The following is a 23,227-nucleotide window of genomic DNA, read 5'->3' on the forward strand; positions in this document are numbered from 1 at the left end:
CTGTTCTTAGTGTAATTTTTCTCCAGCTGTGAAATAAAGGTTGGCACCCCTGCCGATGAAAAGGGCGGGAACGTTTCCAGGTTTCAGGCAATCTGAAAGAAGTATCGGCGAATGGCAAACTGCCGACTCCAACGACATCTCTCATGTACTATATATACATCAGTTGGGACTTACCGTCCTTTTGGCAAAGCGGGTAGTGGCTATAACAAGAACCTGTTAACTATAGCTGAGGATGAGAGGGCGAGAAAAAAGTTAACACTAAGAGCGAAAACAATAAGTATTCCGAGCTTCCACCTTACCCTTGTAGTAAATGTTAAGGATAACACACTTTTTTTCTTTTGTCTTCTGTTCTTAAAACTTCGTTCGACATCCAGCACCCTAGATGGACACATTGTTGCTTTGAATATCCCTGTCACCCGTTATCGTCTCAAGGTTGTAGAGAAGAAGCCTCTGACCCTCCGTTGCCAAGGCACAGAGCCATAACTGTCATACCCCTCTGAATATCGCTGCAACCGCTAACGTCACGAAGTGAGAGAGGAGAAGCCTATCCACCATGTGTAGGACCACTCGTGACGACTTGCGTAGGCAAAATCGAAGGAGTACCCTCTGGTGAACTGTCAAACCACATGCATGCAGAGCAAGGGAAACAAACCACAGAGCACATTTTCACGTGATATAACAAAGAATAGTGTTAACTCCCTTCGTTTCACTGATGCTCTCTGAGTAAATCAATAGCACAATAATAAATACACACACACACTCACACACACACACACACACACACACACACACACACACACACACACACACACACACACACACACACATATATATATCACCTCACAGACGGCATCAAACTTCTATGGCTCCATCGGTATACTTTCAAACCAGATTTTTAGATTTTAATAAAAACTCAATGCAATTTTTTTTAAAGCGGATTAGAAACGTGCATCTGAAAATAGCTAGGAGAGTGTTTTGGGCTAAGCCGATGTTTATTCTTTAGGTCGTTTGACATGTTCATACTTGTATTCAAATGTCAATAATGTTCAGTTGCGGTTGCTATGCACCACTGCTGTCACTTCTCATGTTTGAGATACAGTATTAAAAAAAGAAAGAAATAACCTGACTTGGCTAACTCACCAGTGTTCCAGCAGGGCTGTTCTCATCCAGATGACCCACATAAAGCTTTTGGCTAAATTTGGGTGGGTTGTCGTTCCTGTCTTGTACCGTGATTTTCACGGTAGCCATGGCGGTCTTTGATGGCGTCCCTCCATCTGCAGCCTGATATGACACGGCCACGAGTGGGGTGAAAAAGCGAGGGAAGAAGTGGACAGACGGTCATGGAAGCTAGTATCACCACTATAATTAACCATCCTCGAAATAGGAGAATACGAGTGACGAAACAGGAGAATACGAGTGACACAATAGGAGAATAGGAATGAGGAAATCGGAGAATACCAATGACGAAATAAAAGAACACGAATGACGAAATAGGAGAATATATGTGAGGAAATAAGAAATATGAGTTACAAAGTAGAAGAATCCGCTTGACGACATAGGAGAATAAGATGAAAGTTTAATGTGGACGGACAAGCAGATAACGATGGGATAATACACGGAAAAATAATCTTGCTCAAGTAAGCCATGACTCTTTGATCTCAAGATTGCGAGAGTCGAAACAGAAGTGCTCATTGGCTATATAATTTAGCTTGTATACTGAACTAGGAAAACTGCTTTATTTTTGATGATAAACGTTTTTCGTTCACTTTGTCATATGTTGGTTCTTCTTTAATAAATCAGCCAGCATTAACCGGAAAACAAAACATGCTGTCGTAACTTACATGATTCCACGCGCGATTGAAAAATTTGAAAATGCACACATCAAAAACAGCATGTGTCTTGTTTTTTTATGTTATTTAATCAAGCAACTTCGACGCGTAACCTTCATCATCTTGGAGAAAAAAAGACATGCATTATTAAATACATAACATATACTGCATCGTCGCTGCCCTACACGCCACCAGGCGTGAAAGGCAATGAAGATATACTGCATGTGATAGTACTGTACCAAACATAGTAAAGGGATTATCCCTTTATGTCAGTTAGATAAGTAGGTTGCCTGAAACCTTAAGTTGTACAACATACCTTGACAAAAAGTGTGTAGAAATACTTTGTTTCCCGATCCAATGATTGATTCAAATACAGCTCTCCAGAACTACTGTTGAGAACGAAGACATCACCTGCAAATCACGTGAACACGTCAGCAGACATATCATTACTTAGTTATTCTTTGAGCTGAAAATCAAATGTTATCAAAATGTGTGGGGGTTTTTCTCCCCTGTTATGCCTACGTTACTTTGCAAAGAAGACGTTATAGTTAAGGGGTAAACTCTCTTGACAGGTAATGACATTAACTGAATCTTTAGAGACACCCTTCACAAATAGACCTCGTTGACGACATTCCGTCCATCCGTTTAGCGATCAATCGCATTATCTTCCTCTATCTCCTCCCAATCATCATCATCATCATCATCATCATCATCATCATCATCGTTCTTGATCTTACCAAGAGTGTTGTTGATTAAAGTGAAAGTGACACGTCCATTCTCTCCGGCATCTTTGTCAGTAACAACTATCGTCATTAGCTTGACGTCATGGGTATTCTCCGCCACTGTGACGTCATACACAGGGGAAGACAACTGTGGCGGGTTGTCGTTTTCGTCTAGCACTCTGACCAAAACCTTTAAAACAAAATGTACAAACCAATGAACCATGCAGCATTCCTATCTGGCAGGCTGTGAACATAGAAAACAAGTCTAGATTTGTCCATCAGGTTTTAAGCTCATTAAACACAAACTACGACAATTACAAACACACACAAAAACATCACTGTCTATACTGATTTTCAGAGTGAAATGCAATCACACCGACAAAGATCGTGAACTCCACGCATGAGCACACATACGCGCGAATACATACAGGCAGAATACGATCAGGCAGAATACGATCAAGAAGAAACAAGACACATACGCACAGAGAGTAAGAAAAAACCTTTTAGCATATCAAATGTTGCCATTTGTCTCAATGCTAATTCGCTGACACCCCCCTTTCAAGACCTCCAAAAATCAGGTCTTAAAAAGGAGCGAGACTTAAAATGGGGGTCATTTTACAGAGATTATGAACAGAAAGTCTGAGAAAACAAGGTCTTAAAAAGGAGGGAGACTTAAAATGGGGGTCATTTTACAGAGATTATGAACAGAAAGTCTGAGAAAACAAGGTCAATGAAAGGAGGGATCAGGTCTTAAAATGGGGGTTCCACTGAAGCAGATGTTGCTCGCCGTACGAGAGACTAGATAAACTGACCACGGCAGTGGCGGTGTCCATGGGGCGAGGGGAGTCTGAGGCCAGCACGAGGAACGTGTAGAAGTCCTTGTCTTCTCTGTCCAGTTCCAGCGATGCCGAGATGTTGCCCTGAAACGCGTCAAGGTTTTACAGCTCAACAGGGCTAAATTGGTTAAGAGAGGCAAGGCAAGGTAAGGTAAGGCACGACCAAATATACAGTATAATTGTCGACAGGCCCAGATACATGAAATCGGGTCAAAATACAATGATTTAAATAGTGGAAGCAAAGCACTGAGATAGGACAACAAGACTATTTTCTTGTATGAATGATAAGTCATCCGTGCAAGACTTGTTGTGCTAGTTATGTCAGACACATTCTTCAGAAACCTTGTTCGAATGTTGATAGAATAGACCAAACATGCCCTTCCTTTTCAAAAGCATTGTTTCAAAAAACAAAGATGCTGACAGAGAAACGATCGAGACAGACACATCTAAACACACAATACTGATACATCTCTTAGACCTCAAATGGATAAGTACACACGCGCGCGCATGCAGTATATACAGCCAGAATACACACGAAGAAACACAGAAACAGACGAATATACACAGTCAGACTGAACTCAGCATACCTGGTCATCGACGGTGAAGTTAGCTGCTGGGACTAGTGTGTAATTCATGCGCTGATTCCCGTTCTTTGCTGTAGCTTTCACACTGCCGATAACTGTGAGTAAGAAGTTAACATGGATAAACAAAATAATGCTAAGAGTAAAGACTAAATACACCCATAGATAGCTTGATACTGATAAACTCAGGAAAAATATTATTGCACCCATTTTTGTACCTCAACAAAAACATTCATTCCCGAGTCATTTCATTCAAACTTTCTATGTTTCCACAAATAACATAAACAAAAGTCAACCGTCCAACCTGTAGGTATCTGATTCTCTGGCACATAGAAGTTGTACACAGCGCTTGAGAACACAGGCGTAGTGGGAAGTAACGCCAACACAGTAAGCGTCAGCAAAACACTGCTGTTCCGGGGTTGCGGCCCTTGATCCAATGCCATCACTTCCGCCGTATAGGTGGCGTTGTCATCTCCCAGCATACCGCTGGAGAGGAGGTCATCAAGGTCGAGCGTTTTGGCGAGTGTTAGAATGGTGTAGGAGGAGGAAGAGGAAGAGGCAGAGGTTTGGTTGAGGCTGAGGAGATTGTATGGATCCCTCGTCAGGGACAGTGAGGCCTGACCACCTTCGCCTTCGTCGTGGTCAACCCAAGACAATGCTGCAAGGAAGGTACCTGGGGGGAAAGATGATGATATTTTTGTAAAAGATGTATTTGATTTTGAAGAGGTACGCTTTCTGGAAATTAGTTCTGCATGTTGTTGTTGTTGTTGTTGTTGTTGTTGTTGTTGTTGTTGTTGTTGTCTTTACTGCCAGAAAATGTTCTGAGTATAAGTGATATCTTCAAAACAAAAAATAAAAGCCATGGTGTTGAGTTTGTTGTCTTTTAAAGGTAAGCCTTTCTGAGTTAAGGGGCAAGTTAACAAACAGATTTCTCTTTGCTCTTAGCAAATGCCAAGCAAATCATCAGCCCAGCGACGTCTTGTGCAGAGTAGGAATTTCATTAATTAAGTTTGTATTGTCAGTAAAAAAAAAACCACCACTCTGCACAGAAAGCGTCCAGGGAGTTGATTGTTAGTATGTGTCCAAGTGGAGGGATGGTCTTATCTAATGTTTAAGCCTGTACAGATCTGACAAAGTGGGCCGAATCATCTACACGGCAAGGACGGTCCTTCAATGTTCAAATCTCCCCCCTCACCTTCAGCAGACCCAGTGAAAGCGGTGATCGATATGTTGTTTCCACACGCTGGTTGGTTCCTATTTGGCGTAATCTGACATACTTGGGGCGTCTCTTCGTTATCGCCCTGCACCTCGACCTTCACCTCTAGTGACGTCATACAAGGCGGGACACCGGCGTCCTTGGCCCACAAGGTGAAGGTCAAGGATTGCTGATCGTCCTTTTCTTTGTCAAGTTTCTGTCTGGTTCGTAGTTCGCCGCTGGCGCTGATACTCAGGTAAGCGCCAACCGCTGAAAAAGAATCGAAAATTTCTAAATAATTTTCATTTAATTAATATACTTACCAACTCACATAAATAGCATTAACTTCAGTTTGATGCGTAAGACATTGAAGTACTAACCCTGGAAACAGGGGGAGGTAACCCCCAAATCAAAACAAAACCTTGACAACAAGGCCCTGGCAGTTACCTCCCCTCACCGGCAGCCCGCGCATGCGCGGCACATATCACCGGAATACTCATTCCCAATGAAACACCACCTTCAACCATTAAAAAAAAAACGATTGCGGGGTAGGTTGGGAGGGCATTTACTATGTGAGTTGGTAAGTATATTAATTAAATGAAAATTTATTAAGAAATTTTCGATTAAATAACATATTCTTACTCCAACTCACATAAATAGCAGATTGCTACATAAGGTGGCGGGAAACTCACTTAACATGATAAGAAACCGGCCTGCTTCAACCATTTCTGGTAAGCAACTACTACCATAACAGTGGGTATTAAAACACGCACAAAAAGTAGTAAAGAAAGACGTCTTAAACATGACGTCCGAACACCACTGAGGTGCCATACGAGAATTGTCTGGCAGCAGAACCACCGAATAAAGGGTCCAAGCTCAGGCCCCATGAATTCTAGACAACGCAGAGGAAGAAAGAATGCTCCCACCTCCTTAGACTGCCGCACTCACAAGCCTGTTAATGAGTGTAAAAGCCCATCTAGCCAGGACTGCCTAGCAATAATTTGATTCTATCCGTCTAAACGCAAGAGCCAAAAGGAGCCATGCAAGACAAGTATGTCAAAATACTCAATACCTAGCGCGAGACCCAGAAGTATGTAAAACGCTACCCCTTCGAGGAGAAGTGAATACCCATAAAAAAGAGTCTGAGAGCCTTCCCATAAAGGAAAGGCAAGCAAGTCTCAAAATCTATGGCTCTTTAAAAAGAGCTTAAAAACCAAAAGAAATTCCAAACTGGAATTAATTTTCAAAAGATAAAAGCTTTGACGACAGGGCCCTTTCCACGCAGGGCGTAGAAAGAGAAAAGTCTTGTCAAGACCTGACGACGTCTCTCCAGACTAACGAAACATAGTCTACCGACGGTAACAAACATTCGTGGAAAGTCTTAACATCCTCCTGAACTGGAGAATGCTAAAGCCGATGCCCAGAACCTAGAACTTGCACTAATGCAGGTGCTGGAGGAAGGGCTGACTGCCCCCCCCCCCCCCCCTTTATTTGCACTCATAGAAAGTTAATGATGGCAAAAGAAACCACCAGAAAAGATCAACTTAGATAAATAACCCCTTTCACGTAAAGCCTGTTGAGACCTAAGCTAAGTGAAAAGGCCTAAAATACGCTGTCTTGGTCGTGACTGACGAAAAGAGAGAACAATCTCTTACAAACAGCTAGACCAGAAAGACAGCTCTTGACTCAAAAGAGCCGTGCAAGTTCGGAAGACAACCAGATATGTCCTCCGAGGTGAGCGAGTAATAAAAAACGAACCTTTGCGTCTCCCCTTGAAGAGAACAAGGAGTTCCAAACGACCACAAGTGAAACACCCTCCACGGAGTGAAGCACTAAAAGATTATGGCTTGAGTAAACCACAGCACCGTAGTCCAAGAGGAAACGCTAAATGTTCGCAATGAACCAGAGAAAAAAACTTGCCCCTTGTTCAAAGAATAGAGCAAGACAAATGTCGGAAAACATCTGGCCTTACTAGACTCTCCCACAAAAGAGTCGAATGACTTAAAGCCGAAAACAAAGGCAACAATTTGCAGGTCGGCGAGAATGCAACCTCTCATCAAGAGATGGACCGAGATAGCTCATCAAAACCAAAGCGACTCTAATCGAAAGCGGCAAAAGTCTAACTCAATTCTCACTAGCAAGAAGCTATGAAATTTAATCGACAAGAAAGGAAGCAAGCATAAAGTGGGAGCTTGCTGTAGTGCCGAACGTGGAACGATCAGAGCCTAAGTTTGTCAACACAGCACTGAATAGGACAAACCCTGTAGCGACCGTTAAAACATAATGTCGCTATATACACCCTGGGAGGGCGTGAAGCCCGCCAGGCCTAGGAGATGACGTCAGTTCGTGACCGATCTCCTTCCGAAGACAAGTGATACCTAAGAAAAAGATATCAAGCCCTCATCGATGAGAAAATCTCAAGAACGAGCAAACGTGTTCCTGAAGTACCCAAACTACCAGAACACTCACCCTCTAATGAACCAAGCTGTGAACCCAACATGATCCAAACGGTTAGCCAAAAGTAGGCTACTGCTGGTGCATGACCTGCTTGAGTAACTACCCAAACAAGACCGAGCGAATGACGCAGTAAAACTTCCTGCGTTAAGAGTCCAAGCCTAGCAAAAACAAGCACTCATAACTTCGTGGGTCGTGGCAGAATGCACCAATGAATGACTATGACTATGAACTGGACCGTCGCTACCCGTAGGTAAGACAAAGTCATGTTGCCCCCAAACTGACTTCAGACACTTCTTGTCAAAACAGAGGAAGTCAAAAGAAAGTCCGAACAACCTCCTCGAGAGGACAAAAACGATGAACGCTCAAAAACCGACAGCTGTCGTGAATGACCTTCTCACCACCCGAAAGAAAATCTGTAAACCGATTCTAACGTAATCAGAAAGCTGATCAGATTCGTAGTCATCCTGAGAGCAGCAGGAAAAGACCAGAAAGATCCTAAACAATGGCCGAAGCCTGGAGTGTCATGAACAAAGGAGCATCCTTAAGAAAAATCCGGAATAAATTTCGCCGCCAATCAAGAAACACCCTGAATATGGCCGAAAACCCAGAACGCGTCTGATCCGCTGAGAGACTAAAAGTCAGACGCGGGGACCTACGCAAGCAGTAATCATAGATGCCATCACGTACAAAACCTTACCATCCTAAACAGCCGCAGCAGAACAGGAAGTAAGATACATGGCATCACTGCTCCCAACAACCTGGACCCCAAAGGGTTGACATCAGAAGTTGCGGACAGGCAAGAACAAAGTGCTACGATTACCTGGAACGTCAAAAAACGAACCAGAAATAGGCAAAATCCCTAGTACAAAACACCCGCAACACCTTGACAGTGTGGGCTGATGCCAAAGCGTACAGTCCTTCACTCCGAAACAGAAGTGAGAGACGGAATACCAAAACCACCAACAACCTGAAACCCAAAAGGGTTGACATTGGAAGCCTACTTGGCAAAGAGTTCTTGTTCCCAGAACCATCATTGGCCGAAGCCGTAAATGATTGTCCCCCAACGCAGGAGTGACCTGAAGCGGGGAACTCGGAAGTGCAAAAGAATCAATAAAATGATTGGGCTTCCCGTTCAGCTTTGGTTACAAAGCATGAAAGACGACGTGCGAGAACAATTGCTCGGAGAAGCCAGCCATGGCTGAACAGACTCCGACGTATCCCCATGAGCAGTGAACAGAGGAACGATGCTAACAGCACCGGAACTCAACACCTTAGCCAACTCATAGGCTACAGAAGGCGACTCCCGAAACCGGAAGTGAACGCTAGTCTCATTGTCACCCTGGAAATCGCCAAATGCGAAAGGTGGTGCCGCTAAACGAGAAGACGAAGTTGTCACCCCTTCTGCAAAGTATCTAGAGGTAACCTCAGCGGCGGCATTCAGCGCGCGTAAGAACCTCCTCTCAACTCGAAAGTTGTGTTCCGCCTCAGGAGAGTCGTCACAATCCTCGTCAACATCCACATCATCAACAAAGATGTCCGATGAAGCCCGATCATGACCGGAACCATCATTGCCCCGAAACGGAACTGATGAACTCGCCGTACCGGAACCCTGTGTAACCACACCAAGGGGGACCGGCAAAACCGAGCTGCTACCATTGCCCGGAACCAGTGAACCGGAACCAGAGGTAGCTGGCAATCCGGACGGGAAGGCGACCGGAAACACACCTGTGCTTTGCCCGGAAGCTGACCCATCCTGTTCCCCACCGTACGCAACCGCCTGAGCGGAAGCGAAGGCAGGAAACGGATTGCCGTTACCACCAACGACCGGAACTCCCGTAGGATGCGAACCGGAAGTCAATGGTAACGATTTGAAAGTGCCACGATCCCTCGAAAGAAATCCTGTGGCCGGAAATCCCTTTGCCGAAGCAGTAGAACCCATGTACGAGGAGCCGGACGTATCGGCCCCAGCGCCATGGGTGGGAAAACCGTCGAGACAAACAACACGCTCGTGTGCTGAGTGCCCCGAACTTCCAAAATTCTACCCCAGAACCGGCGGACCGGAACCAGAGGTAGCTGGCAATCCGGAAGGGAAGGCGACCGGAACACACCTGTGCTTTACCCGGAAGCTGACCCAACCTGTCCCCCCACCGTCCGCAACCGCCTGAGCGGAAGCGTAGGCAGGAAACGGATTGCCCTTACCACCAACGACCGGAACTCCCGTAGGCTGCGAACCGGAAGTCGATGGTAACAATGTGAAAGTGCCACGATCCCTCGAAAGAAATCCTGTGGCCGGAAATCCCTTTGCCAAAGCAGTAGAACCCACAGACGAGGAGCCAGACGTACCGGCCCCAGCGCCATGGGTGGGATAACCGTCGAGACAAACCGCCATGTTAGTCACAGGGGGCTGAATGCCTCAAACTATCACAAGTACGTACCTCGTCGGCAGAACCCAACGGTTGAGGGAAAGCCACATCTGCAGAGAACACGGCAGCTGACTGCGTAAACCCTGACAGCGTCAGCAGAGTCGACACCAGGCGGAACGTCACGAAGACGGCACACCAAGCCTTCTCTGACCTACTGACCAAAGCAAAGTAGGCAATAACACAACAAGAGGGTCGAACGACCCATAACGAATCTATGCTAACCTGGTCGCAAAAATCTCGACCAGATAACAGCCATAAAAGAGTGAAATAAAATAGCACAGCTAAAGATGATCCATACGGAAAATCAAACCGGCTAAAGCAAAGTAAAGACGAACTACTCGGCAGGTAACAAAGTCCCTGCCCTGCACGTCGCAACGCAAGTCCGCCAAGTTGACGACTAGAACTCCGTGAAGACGGAGACATGTAGTAAACAACAGAACACCAACGCGCAAAAGTCGGTACAGGTAAAGACAAAAATAATCTGTAAAAGATAAGTCATAAGACCTAAGCTTACACGACAGAACGAACTGCCCAGCAGGTAACAATGTCACCTGCCCGACAGCGCTATCGCTAAAGACCGCCATGTTCAAACTACAACTCCGTGAACGGAGAACAAGCTTTAACATAAACACGAACAAAGACGGCGCAAGCTCAACCAAGCCTGTAAGGAGTAAGTCACAAGACTTAAGCTTAACAAAAGAACACACTGCTCAGCAGGGAAACGAAAGTCGCCTGCCTGGCAGCACTACAGTAAAAGTCGCCGTGTTAAAAGTACAACTCCGTAAGACGGAGCACGAAGTACAACACCATTTACGAAAACAAAAAGCAAATGGCGGCACAAGCTATAACAGGAAAACGTTACAGATAAGTCACTAGACTAAGCTTGAACAATAAAATAACTGCTCGGCGGGAAAACGAAAGTCACCTGCCTGGCAGCACTACAGTAAAGTCACCGTGTTAAAAGTACAACTCCGTAAGACGGAGCACAAAGTACAACACCATTTACCAACAAATGCAAATGGCGGCACAAGCTATAACAAGAAAACGTACAGATAAGTCACTAGACTAAGCTTGAACAACAAAATAAAGTCTGCTCGGCGGGAGAGACTAAACATGTCTGAGAGAGCAACTGCTCTCTCCCGCCATAGTGAAAACCAAAACAAACTCCGTGAAAACGGAAAAAGAAATTTTCACCAGTGAACAGTTACAAAAACAAACGTTGTAAACAAGAAAGATCTCACCAACAGCTTAGCAAGATGAACCAGGGTCAAAAGGTCGTCCTCACAGGAGACCAAGGCTGAAAAGCCTAGCCAGAACCAACACGTCTGTACAGCACAGTGTTGAAGAAGGGAATGAGTATTCCGGTGATATGTGCCGCGCATGCGCGGGCTGCCGGTGAGGGGAGGTAACTGCCAGGGCCTTGTTGTCAAGGTTTTGTTTTGATTTGGGGGTTACCTCCCCCTGTTTCCAGGGTTAGTACTTCAATGTCTTACGCATCAAACTGAAGTTAATGCTATTTATGTGAGTTGGAGTAAGAATATGTTATTTAATTAAGAACAAAGTAAAGCAGATTTTATTTTTTATGTTTGCCGTCTGCGTTAAAGCTTGAAAACGTTAGCCACCACGGGAAAAAAATGCGTTGACCATTTTCTTTGAAAACATGAAATGAAATGAATATAATATAATACTCAGGAAGTGGAGGCATTAAACGCGTGGCTCTCAATGAAATAAACAGCCCTCCTAGGGTTATAGTTAATAATTATAAGCTCAAAATAAAAGCAGAAAGAGGAAGAGAACGAAGACCAAGTGATGACCGACTGAAACATTGAAAGAAATGTTTTCTCAACAACAACAAAAATAACAACAGTAAAAACTCGTACCTGTGTCGTTCATGAAGAGTGTGATGTTTCGGTTGCTGCCGATGTCGCTGTCTGTGACGTTAAATATGTGAATAACGCGAGGATCCTGGTTCTCCATCACAGTCAACGTCAAAGGATCAGGATTGTTGAACACAGGGCAGTTGTCATTCATATCGTCCAGTGTTATGGTCGCCTGATCAATCATATGATGCGGAAAAAAATTAGACTTCGAAGTAATCCTACAAATAAGCCACTGCATCCTCCTTTTGTAACTGTGAATGAAATAGCACGCATTTAGAAAGCTAAGATTTGTTCACAACAGCTCCGTGTAAGATGCATACTTCAAAGCTATAAAATTCATGTCATGCATGTTTCGTCTGGAAAAAAAGTAAGAACACATAGGCGCTCATTAAAAAGCTTATCAGTCATGACCTTCTCTCAACAAACACAGCTTCATTCGATGGCAGCTAAAATTTAAAACCTAAACTTTCGTAATACTAAGTGCCTACAATAGGACATTAAACAAATCTTTTTTCAAGTATGCAACGTTGATACAAGTTCACTGTTTCGGATTATTTTTATCTCGTTCTTTATTCAACAAAGTGTACGAGCTTGGGGGGGGGGGGGGGGGGAGCAGACTACAGAAACAAAAACAGTCAGAGGCAGACGATGCATCGCTTATAACAGCTGTCATAACAAGCAGCAATCTTAAAAGTAGCCTTCTTCCAATCTATTGTTGTCCGTCTGCGTTCCTGAGCTTTTTCACTCTGAAGGTCACCTTATGATAAGAGATGTGCGCGCCACACCGGTCTCTGTTTGTTTGTTTGTTTGTTTTGTTTGTTTACCCCGCCACGTTGGAAGCATGGCGCCATCTAAGAGGTAAGTGCGTGTTAGATACCTGTGTCTTTCTAAATCCTTCGACTTCCGCTGTACATTTCAGGATTTTTGTTAGAAGGCATCAGTAAACCTTAGTGAGTGAACGAAAGAGACTTACGGTTGCGTTCCCCGTAAAATCTCTGTCAGACACTCCGAGTGTCAGGTTGTACTGTTCCTGGATTTCTCTGTCCAGCAGGCCAGATACCCGCAACTCTCCTGAACACAACACAGCAACACAATGGTTAGAGGGGATTGCGCTAAGTGAGGTGGGTTTCAAGATTTCAGAGGCTATAGCCATCCATTTTGGTTTTGGCTTAAAAACGGAACAAGTTTTGCGTGTATGCGTTAAGCTAATATTTGAAAGTGCGCAGTTAGGGGGGATAGTAGAGTAACCGAGTGAGGGAGGGGGCGAGAGAGAGGGGGGAGAGAGACAGACAGACAACCAGACAGACAGACGGACAGACAGACAGGCAGGCAGACGGACAGAGACAGAGAGACGGAAACATGCAGCTGGACAGATGAGCCAAACAACAGACAGACAGATCGTCGTTTGTTACTCGTCCCCTCAACCACTGTTGCAATGCGGGACCGCAGACAGACAAAGAAACAGACACAACACAAAGATGAACACAAACAACGATCCCACACCCACCAGTCACAGGATTAAGGTAAAACTTGTCCACGCCCTCGACAGGGTAGAGTTGGAACCTCAGGGCACCCAAGTCACCATCGAGATCAGTAGCATTGAAGGTGGTAACCAGCGTGCCAACGACCGCGTTTTCTGTCACGTGGATGTCGTAGTGTTGCTGCGAGAACTCAGGCGTGTGGTCGTTCACGTCCGTCAGGGAGACCGAGACTGTGGTCGTTCCGTTCAGACCGGTACCGTTGTTGTCCGTTGCTACCACCTGAAAAAGCAAGCTTTGGTTTTTGTTCTCACTGTTTTGCTGTTGTTGCTATATATTTAAATTTCAAAAGCGTTGAATATTTCCTGCGTTTCAGAAGGTACACTGCATAGCGACCCTGTCCAAGAATGGCACCGGTTCTCGTAAAAGCCATTGCTGATTGACACTTCTTTCGTGGAAATAATTATTGTACAAAATGATATGTATACAAATAGACCTATGTATCTGACTGTATTAGTTCATCTTACTTTTAGCGCTGGGCTTGGGGTTTTATTTCATATTTTTCTTTAAAACGACAACAACAACAACAACAACAAAAACAACAATGCTTCTTTAAAACAACAACAACAACAACAACAACAACAACAACAACAACAACAACAACAACAACAACAACAACAACAACAACAACAACAACAACAACAACAATGCTTTCTCGGCAATCAACTTATAACCAAAACTTTCCATAATTCTTTTTCGGGAACTGACAAAGGAAACAAACTTGCATCAGTTTCGAATAGCAATATCAGCTGAAGTGACGATACAGAACAATAATAACCAACCAACCAATCATGCTTTTTAACCACTCGATCTTCGAACATCGGCTGTGTATATTGTACTAAAGGCAAATCCTCACAGTCAGCGTGTACATGGGAGTCATTTCACGGTCCAGCTGGTCAGTGTCGTTGTACAGGTACACAAACAGGGCACCCGTGGCAGAATCCACCCGGAATGGTACGGATGGGGAGCCTTGGTTGTCTAGACTGTACACCACTCCTGGTACTCCAAACACGCCAATATCTCCATCCGTCACTTCGAGAGATGGAGACTGCAAACAGCAACCACAAAACAGAATTAAATACTTGTTCAGGCACCACCAGTTGCATGTAGCATGTATCATTATATAATAAACTTAAAATACAATAAACCAGTTGTAGAAGATGCTAGCATGTTGCGGTTGGTTGGGACGCTGCTATAAATGAAACAACAAGACAAAAATGACATTTGAGTTCTGAACATTAATATGTACTGTTAGTGTTAGTAAATTTGTTAAAGATTAATCAAAAAGCGTAGTGTATGTTGTCTGTATCAACATCATTAATTCTGTTCGCTGAATAAACACTTACATTGGTGCTCAGATCATCCATTTCTTTTTCACTGGTTAGTTTCAATCAAACTTAAAACTGAACAATCGATTTTGACCAAAAAGATGTTGTTTTCAGAGCAAAAAACTATTTCAGTGGAAAGCCAACTTACGGTAGCAAACTCAGTGTCGTTGGTCGCCCCCTCGCTGACGTCTGCTTTGTAGCTGTCACGGGTGAAAGCGGGACTGTTGTCGTTCACGTCTGCTATTTCAACATCCACTGTGCACGTGGCCTGTATACACACACACAAAAAACCAACTGAGAAACAAGGCAAGAAATGCACCGTAGATTGGCAATGTATTATATAGTTTCTCTATTTTTTGGGTTTTAATTATATAACTCGCTTAGCTTTTTGATACGTTTATGCTCATGTGTCCCTCTGCAGACTGGGTCAACCAATTTGCAAAATTGTAGAGAAAAAGAATAAAAACATAGACACAAAAAAAGCAACAGAGAAAACACACAACAATAGTCACAGAAAAACTACCGGCAGATACAATGAACAATGCTCGTCTGTTCTCAATGGTGGAAAAGAGATTAAATGTCGAAAAGCCGTCACTATTAAGGTATACTATATTCTTCAAGCGTCTTTTGACCAGGTCAACAACCTCTGTCATTCCGCTTCAGTGGCTCAATCAGAAAATCATCTACTTTTGATAACGCCGTATCGACTTCTCCTTTTTCTTTCACTGTTCTGGTAAAGTGACAACAGAATCGTGAATAGAAAATAACAACCATCCATTAGCAGAAACACAATAAAATTCGGTATCCTAAAGCAAAATGTGAAGTCTTATCGTAAGTGCTATTATACGTACTGTTAATGCAGGCTGGCCACCGTCTCTGGCCAATATCGTCAGCGTCAGCTTGGGTGCCGCTTCTCTGTCCAGTTCTGTGACCACCCGTATTACAGCCTGGTACCAACAAAGTATAAATTTAAAATGAAATAAATGTCATTGCAGAATGATATAAAATCAAAAAATTGGATTTCACAATGATATAGCCTTTAGTGCAGCAACTAGCATGTCGTGCGTGTGTGTGTAGGGGGGATGGGGGTCGGGGTGTGTGGAAGTGAGCGTGCGCGCGCGCGCGCGCGCGTGTGTGTGTGTGTGTGTGTGTGTGTGTGTCGGAGGGTTGGTGGGGGGGGGGGGGGGGGGGTAGGTATTCACGCGGGGAACATATTATTTTTACATTTCAAAGGGGGAGTTATCAATATTGCTATCAAAAACAGCTACAGTATTTCGAGCATTTATTTTTTTCACGATGTTCTCACCGTCGAATTTGACGTGGTAGTTATGAGGAACGTAGCACTCTGATCACCGCTGTCAATGTCGAATGTCAAGGTCGCGTTGTTGCCAAGGTCATCGTCTGACGCTGTGATTGTCAGTTCTTGTCCGATGCCATCACGTCCTTGAAACAGGAAGCAAGGAAGAAAGTGCGACGTCAAAGAGAGAAGCATGTCTACTGGAGTCTTAATCGAGTTGGAGGACGTGAGCTAGTAATAGAGCGAGAAGGTAGTAAACACAGACACAGGCACAATGACAAACAGACACAAACACACTCATACACGCGTGAGCACGCTCACACACACACATTCCAAACATTCAGAGTCAAAGACACACACAGAGTCAAAGACACACACACACACACACACACACACACACATACACACACATTCTCTCACACAGACACACACAGGCACACGCACACGCACACACATAAACACACACACACACGCTAACACAGTCACACACACACGCTAACACAGTCACACACACACACACACACACACACACACACACACACACACACACACACACACACACACACACACACACAAATATGTGGGGAAATTGTCCCAAGCCAATGCCGGGCCGGGTTTACCTTCCGTAACATTGAAGATATAGGTTGGCCTTTGAAAATAGGGAACTTCATTGGCATCTCCAATTGTAAGGATGATTCTGGCTGTTCCCTGCACATATCAGATTTAAAAAAACAAAAAAAGTAAATTGTATTTTATGAACATACTAACAAACAGACTAATGACTTTGAAAATGGGAACGTTAATGTCGAAAGGCTTGCAAGGAATGAAATCTGTCTCTAACTTGTTTTTCAACAGCCATGCATGCATTCAATGTTTGAGATTTGCGTCAAAGCACCGTGTCAGCCTGTTTTTCATTCATGTAATCATCAAAACATTGATTGATTCATTCATTCGTCAATAAATTGATTTGGTTATACAGTTATTCGTCTAGTGTTTTGTTTGTTATTGCCGGAATCAGTGTTGATCGAATTTACTGACAGTTTTGTCACAACAACAAAAATCGACCGAGACTGCGCAGACCACGAATAGATTAGTAATTTTCATATTCAGACAAGTATTTGTACAAATCCAACGCCTCTGGAAGAGCTTCACCTCAACATTAATACAATCGCATAATTCTAAAACAAAGTGCTCTAAATTTGTTTGTTTGTTTGTTTGTTTTTTAACAAAAAAAAAGGAAGTCTTACATTTCTTCCATCCTTGTCCCTCGCTATGACGGTGAAGTTGTAGGTGTCTATTGTCTCCCTGTCCAGCGCGCCGTTCACTCGAAGTACGCCAGATGGGCTAACGCTGAACGGAACTTGTTCTGCAATTTGAGAAGGCGTAACAAGCATGTCATCAACTACACTCATACGTCGGACATCGTGTCAGTTCCAAGTCATTGCTAGATAGTTTTCATTCAACTAAATACACAATACGCTTCGGAACAAATTAGATATATAAAGTGTGATTATGTCTGCAGCTACTTCTTACTCAAAACAACGCACTATTTTTCGATTTGTATCATGAATTCCTGTTTGTGAAGTTTATAGCAATTCATTCATACGTATTTGACCCCTTTACCACGCGCGGAGAGGGTATGTGTGTGCGTGCGTGCGTGCGTGTGCGTGCGTGTGTGTCTGTGTGTGTGTGTGTGTGTGTGTGTGTGTGGGTGCGTGCGTGTGATCGAGCGTGTTTGTGTGTTTGTTTGTTTGGGCGTGCGTGCGTGCGTGCGTGCGTGCGTGTGTATGTGTGTGTGTGCTTGTGTGCTTGTGTGTTTGTGCGTGCGTGCGTGTGCTCGTGCGATCGTGTGTTCGTCTATATGTGTGTGCGTGGTTGTGTGTGCGCGCGAGACCGTGCGAGTCCGTGCGTGTGCGTCTGTACTGTTTTCTCTTTTTTCCACATCGTACGTATGTCAACAGATACTGACCGGCAGAGGACAGCAGACTGTAGACCAGAGTGTCCGTATCTCCTGCGTCCTTGTCAGTAGCGTGGACAGTCGTTACCTCGTAGTATAAGGGTTCGTGCTGGTTGGTAGAACAAAAAATAACACATCAGACATAAGATTCTGTATTGGCAATACTATGCAGTCATGTATTTAACATGAATACTTGACTTCTCTTTAAATGATAGATAAATAATATAAATAATATAAATATTGTTGAACCTGCCATTGCGACCACCTCTTGATAACGACAACCTGCCCATAACGACCACCTCTAAGGATCCATGACAATTGTTTCTTCTGCATAACCCCCCTTCCATAGCGACCGCCTGTCTATAACGAACACTGTTGGCCAGCCTCTTGGGTTGTCGTTCAAGACAGGATCTTTTGTATAATCAAGCCAAACATTGAACAAGTGAGAGAAAAAATGCCGGTGTATTGCAACAAGTTTCTGAAAAGAACAAAGGCGCATATGCTCATGTTGTCACAAATCATTAAAAATCACCGTTCTAAATGGTTCAATAGCACTTTTATTATCAGGTAGTGTTGAATACAATTACACATGTTACAAAAAAAATTATTTTGAAAATATGCACATCGGAGCCACGATTCGCCGCCTATCGCTTGCCGATCACTAGCTGTGATCACTAAGCACGTGTGTTTTCAGAAACTTAACTGACCTCAAGCCAACCCCACGTGACCTCGGTAAAAACACCTTGTCTCTGTGTCCGAAGTTTTACCTCATTGACAGTGAAATGTAGAACGCCAGGCTGAAAGACAGGATCGTTGTCGTTGTCGTTGATGATGTTCACAATGACCATCGTGGTGACGTTGAAGTAACCATCGGTCACCATAACCTGTAGTACACCAGAAACTTTAGTAGCAAAAGTCATCAGTGTGTCGACAGTACAGCCTACTTGACTTTACCGCAGGACTGGTCAGTGCAACCCATGTCGATTGAGCTCACTGAATTCAAAATCCTGTCATTAAAACTGTCAGTCAACCAACAAACAAACAAACAAACAAAAACACAAACATACAGACATACAAACAATTAAACAGACAAACAAACACATCTTGGAAACGGTATCAATACCAGCCACCGTTCAATGTCCTCATGTGTACACGTTTGTCTTCGCCGATATGCTCAGTTCAGTCGAAATTGGTTCATTAAATCTCTTTGAAGTCATGTTTAGTTCAGGCCTGGCAGTCAAATCCTTCTCAGGCCAGTTACAGTTCAACCCTGTAAAACTTAGTTCACCATTGTCTCGCTAGGTACTTTACAGGTGTGTCCGGTTAGTTTCAACCTTGTACATTTACATAGCCTATTCTGGCTTGTCAACCCACTTCAGCTCAAATCTCCCCCCCCCCCCCCCCCCCTGCCCCCTCCTTTTTACATTTAGGCTAGTCAAGTTTTGCCTCTTTTTTGTTTTAGCGAATCTAATCAAGTTAAAACCTAAATCATTGCGACTTAGTTAAAAGTTTTCATTTTCAGTCAGTTTCATGTAATGTTTTGCAGCATTAAGCCCATATCACTGAAGCCCATGTCATTTCAGTCTAACCAAGCTCTATGAAACTGATTTGAATGAAGATGGTTCCAGTTCTGCACAGTCAAGTCAAATTCATTGATTTATCAGTTTCTTACATACGCTGGACACGGTAAAAGTAAGATGTCTGTATACGAGTGATTTGCTCCGTTGCCTGTAGACTGTGTGTGTGTGCAGCTACCTTAAACGTGTACTGGTCAGTCAGAAAAGCTGGCATGTTCTCCAGGTCCAGACCACGTCCAAGTGTGATGAGTCCGGTAGTTGAGTTCACGATGAAAGATCCATTAGAGTTGTCTGTGTCTTCCACAATAGTGTAAATCAACTGTGAGAAAAAAGGAACAAGAGCTTCAAATTCCACGCTAGAAACACAACTATGTCACTAGTCAAAAAGGGTTTTGTGTGTGCAAGCGTTCATTGCGCGTTTGCTTGTTCTTATTAATGCTTGTGTGCATGCGGGCATATTTGTATAGACGTTTATCATGCAATACCATAACTGTCATCATCTGCAGTCTAATGGATTTCCAGCAAAATCTTTCTATTATTCTCAAGAAATAAAATGAGACAAAAAATGCGGGTAATTGAAAACTACAAAGGAAGAAAAGGAATCAATGCATATCGGGGCCTAGTAAGTAGGACAGAATCTTGGACCGTTTATTTTAAAATTTTCACAGCCCTTTCATAGTCCTTTATGAACAAAAACCGGTGACCCCAAGGGTATCATAAAATAATACAGAAATAAACGAATGAAAAAACAAATAAACCATTGAAGAAATAAACACAAACAAAGGGCAAACAGAAAAAGGACAAACAAAAGAAAGAAAAAAATAACAAAACTCCGTCATACCGTGGGCGTAGGAAATACATCTGCGTCATCAGCAAGAACGCTGAGCGGTTCCTGAGAACCCAACTTTTGGACTGGTGCCCCGATGAAAGCGCTTTCTCTGATCTCACCCTGGTACCTTTGAAACTTGAACTCTGGAGGTGAGTCTGGGGCGTCCCTTATCTCCACTGTCACCTGCAAATGAACTCGTATTCTTGAAACCCCTGTTGATTGTCCGAGGTGTTTTATTATAATCATATTTGTTGGTACGAAAAACCCTGTTTTTGTGAAGGATGTTTGTTTTAATAGCAGCACAGACACGTTGTGCGCAACGCAATAGAGAATTAAAGAAAACAGAGAGAGAGAGAGAGAGAGAGAGAGAGAGAGAGAGAGAGAGAGAGAGAGAGAGAGAGAGAGAAAGAGAGAGAGAGAGAGAAAGAGAGAGACACAGACAGACAGACAGACAGACGGACAGACAGACACAGTCAGACAAACAGACAGAAAGACAGACAAACAGACAGACAGACAAAGAAACAGAGAGGGAGGGGGGCGTGCATACTGATAAACATGCAGAGAGATATAGAGACACAAATAGAGACATGCAGAGACAGAGCGACACAGACATTCAGAGAAAGAAAGAGAGGGTCAATCACAGAACCAGACAGAAGAAAACAGAACAGAAAATAGAACAAGCACAAGAAATTCAGTTGATCCCAGGATCAACACGGGCCGAAACATTGACAATATCAAAGAAACAGGAAGTTGTACACCTGTTGGTACTGGTAAACAAAATAATAGTGTTGATGTGTCCTGTTAAATTGTCTTTTCGGTAAATAAATGGGAGATAACAACTATCGCAATATCAGAGGGCCCCAAAGGGTTTAAAATCGTGATCGTGATTGGCGTTTTTTGACCTTTCTGTGACCGTGATTGCCGAAATTTCAATTTCTGTGATCGTGATGGGACTTTGCCCGTGATCCGTGATGACAAAAAAAATCAAGTCTCGTGATCGTGATCGTGATTTGTTTTTGTGATCGTGATGGGCATTATTGCATAGCATTTTATTTTCAACGTACATTTTTCACAGCTGTAACACTCTATGATCCTCTATTCGTCAAGCAAGGAGCCAATCCTGATTGAAGGAAAGCAACAACATAAAAGAGAACCAATCACACAAAAAAAGAGATCCAATCAGAAGGCGAATTGCAAAAGTCTGCCAAACTTCATCCAATGGAAGGGCTTCGTGCTAAAGCCTTTTGAGTGCATTCAGTCAAATTCGAATTCGAAGATCAAAAATGGCGTGCAGCGGTACTGTCATCGAACTTCTGTTATATTTTGTGGATTCAAACCAGACAAAAGCAGGCGGCGAGAATGCCTTCCTTGATGGAAAGGTCAGGCTACGGGTCCGTCTTTCCGAAGACAAAATGTCAAGGTATGTTGATCTATTCAGGGCCGGACTAGGTAAGTATAGGGGTGGGGGTGGGGGTTACAGATGGGGGTCCAGGGGGCAAAGCCCCTTGGTGGGGTCCAGGGGGCTTCCTTGGTGGGGGTTGCAAGGGGGTGAAGCCCCCTTGAAGCTGAACGTTTTTTGATGTTTCTGGAGGGAAAGGAAGCCTCTCCTTGAACGAAAAAGGTAAATTCGACAGCAAGCTGTATAGGCAATGAAGAAGAATTGAGATTGTAAGGACTCATACTTTTCATCACAAAAATCGTTGAAGATAAATGTCTTTCGAAAGGGGGTGAGAGGTGCGATTTCTCCTCGGATTTCATGATGTTCCAGATGCAACCCCCCCCCCCCCCCGAAAAAAAAGCGTTTGGGAGGTACATGCTTAAGCCAGGGGGGGGGGAGCATTTCATCCCAGCAACGTGGACACGCTTGGCATAGATTCTAATTGTCGCTTCTTTGCATTAAGCTTGGATTTATTTTAGCGCCTGTAAACTTATCAACAATGGGTTAAATTCAGGAACTATGGCGGGGAGACGTGCCAGTTTGGGTCACTTGATCCTCATGTCAAAGTCGATCAAAGTCATGTTCGTTGGGGATTTTGTTATTATAGACTCTACCATCACACATACATGTACTTTAATTTCAATCCACCCAATAGTTTTTGAGAAAATGGGTTTAAAAGATTTAGCTCTGGAAATGTGAAATTGTGCAAGTATATGTGTGTGAGTGAGGGTGTGGGAGTTGAATGTGTATGAGTGTATATTCCTTCACCCACCTTCATGATTCCTAGACTGACCTTTAGTCATAGTTTTTGAGAAAAAGGGTTTAAAAGATTTAGCTCTGGAAAGGTGAAATTGTGCAAGTAGCCTATATATATTCATGTGTGTGAGTGAGGGTGTGGGAGTTGAATGTGTATGAGTGCAGGGGCGGATTAGGAGGGGGGGGGAGTTACAGGGGTTCCAGAACCCCCCCCCCCCCCCCCCCCGGCTGTAAAAAAATAAAATTAATACTAACTTTAAAAGAAATAATGAGTGGCTGTTGACACCAGTTGATCATGTTTAAAATCAAGGATAAGCCATAAATTGTTCATAAAATAGCTAAACCTCTTCAGCTTCTGGGGGGCTAAGCCCCCCAGACCCCCCAACGGGGCCTTGCCCAGGTACCCCACAAGGTCTACCCCTGGACCCCAGGTTGTAACTCCTCTGGCTTAACTGCTCCGCCCCTGGAGTGTATATTCCTGTGAGTGTCTGAATGACTATGAGAGAGAGAGAGAGAGAGAGAGAGAGAGAGAGAGAGAGAGAGAGAGAGAGAGAGAGAGAGAGAGAGAGAGAGAGAGAGAGAGA

At 43.7% G+C, this 23,227-nt stretch overlaps 1 protein-coding gene across 2 annotated transcripts in view; it reads right to left on the reverse strand.

Annotated features, from left to right (window-relative positions):
• The window catches only part of LOC138958994 (protocadherin Fat 4-like), a 104,592-nt gene that overhangs the window by 16,687 nt on the left and 64,678 nt on the right, over positions 1–23,227 (reverse strand). For both annotated transcript variants that reach the window (XM_070330341.1, XM_070330342.1), the window contains exons 25-44: positions 20,462–20,632; positions 19,799–19,939; positions 18,811–18,927; positions 18,056–18,152; positions 17,334–17,452; positions 16,707–16,794; positions 16,096–16,232; positions 15,641–15,736; positions 14,938–15,057; positions 14,318–14,509; positions 13,431–13,683; positions 12,897–12,994; positions 11,924–12,095; positions 5,164–5,433; positions 4,273–4,641; positions 3,975–4,066; positions 3,364–3,471; positions 2,567–2,741; positions 2,146–2,240; positions 1,141–1,281 (exon numbers count right to left, since the gene is read on the reverse strand). In XM_070330341.1, coding sequence (XP_070186442.1) covers positions 1,141–1,281; positions 2,146–2,240; positions 2,567–2,741; positions 3,364–3,471; positions 3,975–4,066; positions 4,273–4,641; positions 5,164–5,433; positions 11,924–12,095; positions 12,897–12,994; positions 13,431–13,683; positions 14,318–14,509; positions 14,938–15,057; positions 15,641–15,736; positions 16,096–16,232; positions 16,707–16,794; positions 17,334–17,452; positions 18,056–18,152; positions 18,811–18,927; positions 19,799–19,939; positions 20,462–20,632 — 3,051 coding nt within the window. The remainder of the gene's footprint in view (positions 1–1,140; positions 1,282–2,145; positions 2,241–2,566; positions 2,742–3,363; positions 3,472–3,974; positions 4,067–4,272; positions 4,642–5,163; positions 5,434–11,923; positions 12,096–12,896; positions 12,995–13,430; positions 13,684–14,317; positions 14,510–14,937; positions 15,058–15,640; positions 15,737–16,095; positions 16,233–16,706; positions 16,795–17,333; positions 17,453–18,055; positions 18,153–18,810; positions 18,928–19,798; positions 19,940–20,461; positions 20,633–23,227) is intronic.

This window comes from Littorina saxatilis, linkage group LG2 (assembly GCF_037325665.1).
Source record: "Littorina saxatilis isolate snail1 linkage group LG2, US_GU_Lsax_2.0, whole genome shotgun sequence".
Taxonomy (NCBI): Eukaryota; Metazoa; Mollusca; class Gastropoda; order Littorinimorpha; family Littorinidae; genus Littorina; species Littorina saxatilis.